The sequence below is a fragment of the Nicotiana attenuata genome, unplaced genomic scaffold (genome assembly GCF_001879085.1).
Source record: "Nicotiana attenuata strain UT unplaced genomic scaffold, NIATTr2, whole genome shotgun sequence".
In the NCBI taxonomy this organism is placed as follows: domain Eukaryota; kingdom Viridiplantae; phylum Streptophyta; class Magnoliopsida; order Solanales; family Solanaceae; genus Nicotiana; species Nicotiana attenuata.
The window spans coordinates 5,275-6,070 of NW_017687711.1; the positions used below are offsets into that span (position 1 = coordinate 5,275).

At 43.1% G+C, this 796-nt stretch overlaps 1 protein-coding gene across 1 annotated transcript; it reads right to left on the bottom strand.

Moving 5' to 3' along the window:
- Window positions 1-4: 4 nt before the first annotated feature.
- On the bottom strand, window positions 5-661 carry LOC109222294 (UDP-glycosyltransferase 73D1-like; the record flags this gene model as incomplete). Its single annotated transcript, XM_019386662.1, has 1 exon — window positions 5-661. A coding segment is annotated over exon 1 (657 nt), but the record flags the coding sequence as incomplete, so codon positions are not given.
- Window positions 662-796: the final 135 nt, after the last annotated feature.

Genomic DNA, 796 nt, shown 5'->3' on the forward strand with positions numbered 1-796 from the left:
CAAAAGTATTGACAATAATCCCATCTGAGATGGATTCAGCAGCAACCATCTTATTGCGAACGTCGACCAAGTCTGGTGAGCCTGGATTCAGATTTTCAGGCAACTGTGATTTAGTCAACTCTATTCTATGAGGCAAACCTGGTACTACAAAAGGCTGAAAATTGGAGACAACCTCATGAACTTTAGAACTCTGCAATTTCTGTGTGCATGTAGAAGAAAAACAGCCCATACCATCAAAGAAAATCCTAGGAACTCTAAACTTACGTGCACTATCGACTGTCCAGGCCATGTTTTTCCCAGAAATTATGCAGCTAGGTTTAGGCTTAAGGTCACTGAACAATAATTCAAATGGTTTTTGCAACATGCTAGCAGCTACAAAGAAATCCTTAATCGAATCGCGAGAAGGTAAGGAATCCATATTCTCACATCCCTTGGGCATACCGGCTTGTACAGCTGGAAATTCGAGTTCAAGTATTCTGATCTGAAGGCCTGATTTGACAGAGTGATCAATACCTGATTTGAATCTGATGGTGTTAAGCGGTGTAGAAATTATAGAAACAATTACACCATGTTGTGCTAACAATTTAGCTAAGTCCACCATAGGGATGAGATGACCAGGGGACATTAAGGGCACAAGGACAAACCGCTCCCATTTCATCATAACTCGTGGTAGGCGTACCACCCGGCTCCCATTTCACTATAACTTGTGGTAGGCGTACCACCCGCTCCCATTTCATCAATGACTCGTGGTAGGCGTACCACCCGCTCCCACTTTGATCAATAACTTGTGTAGCGT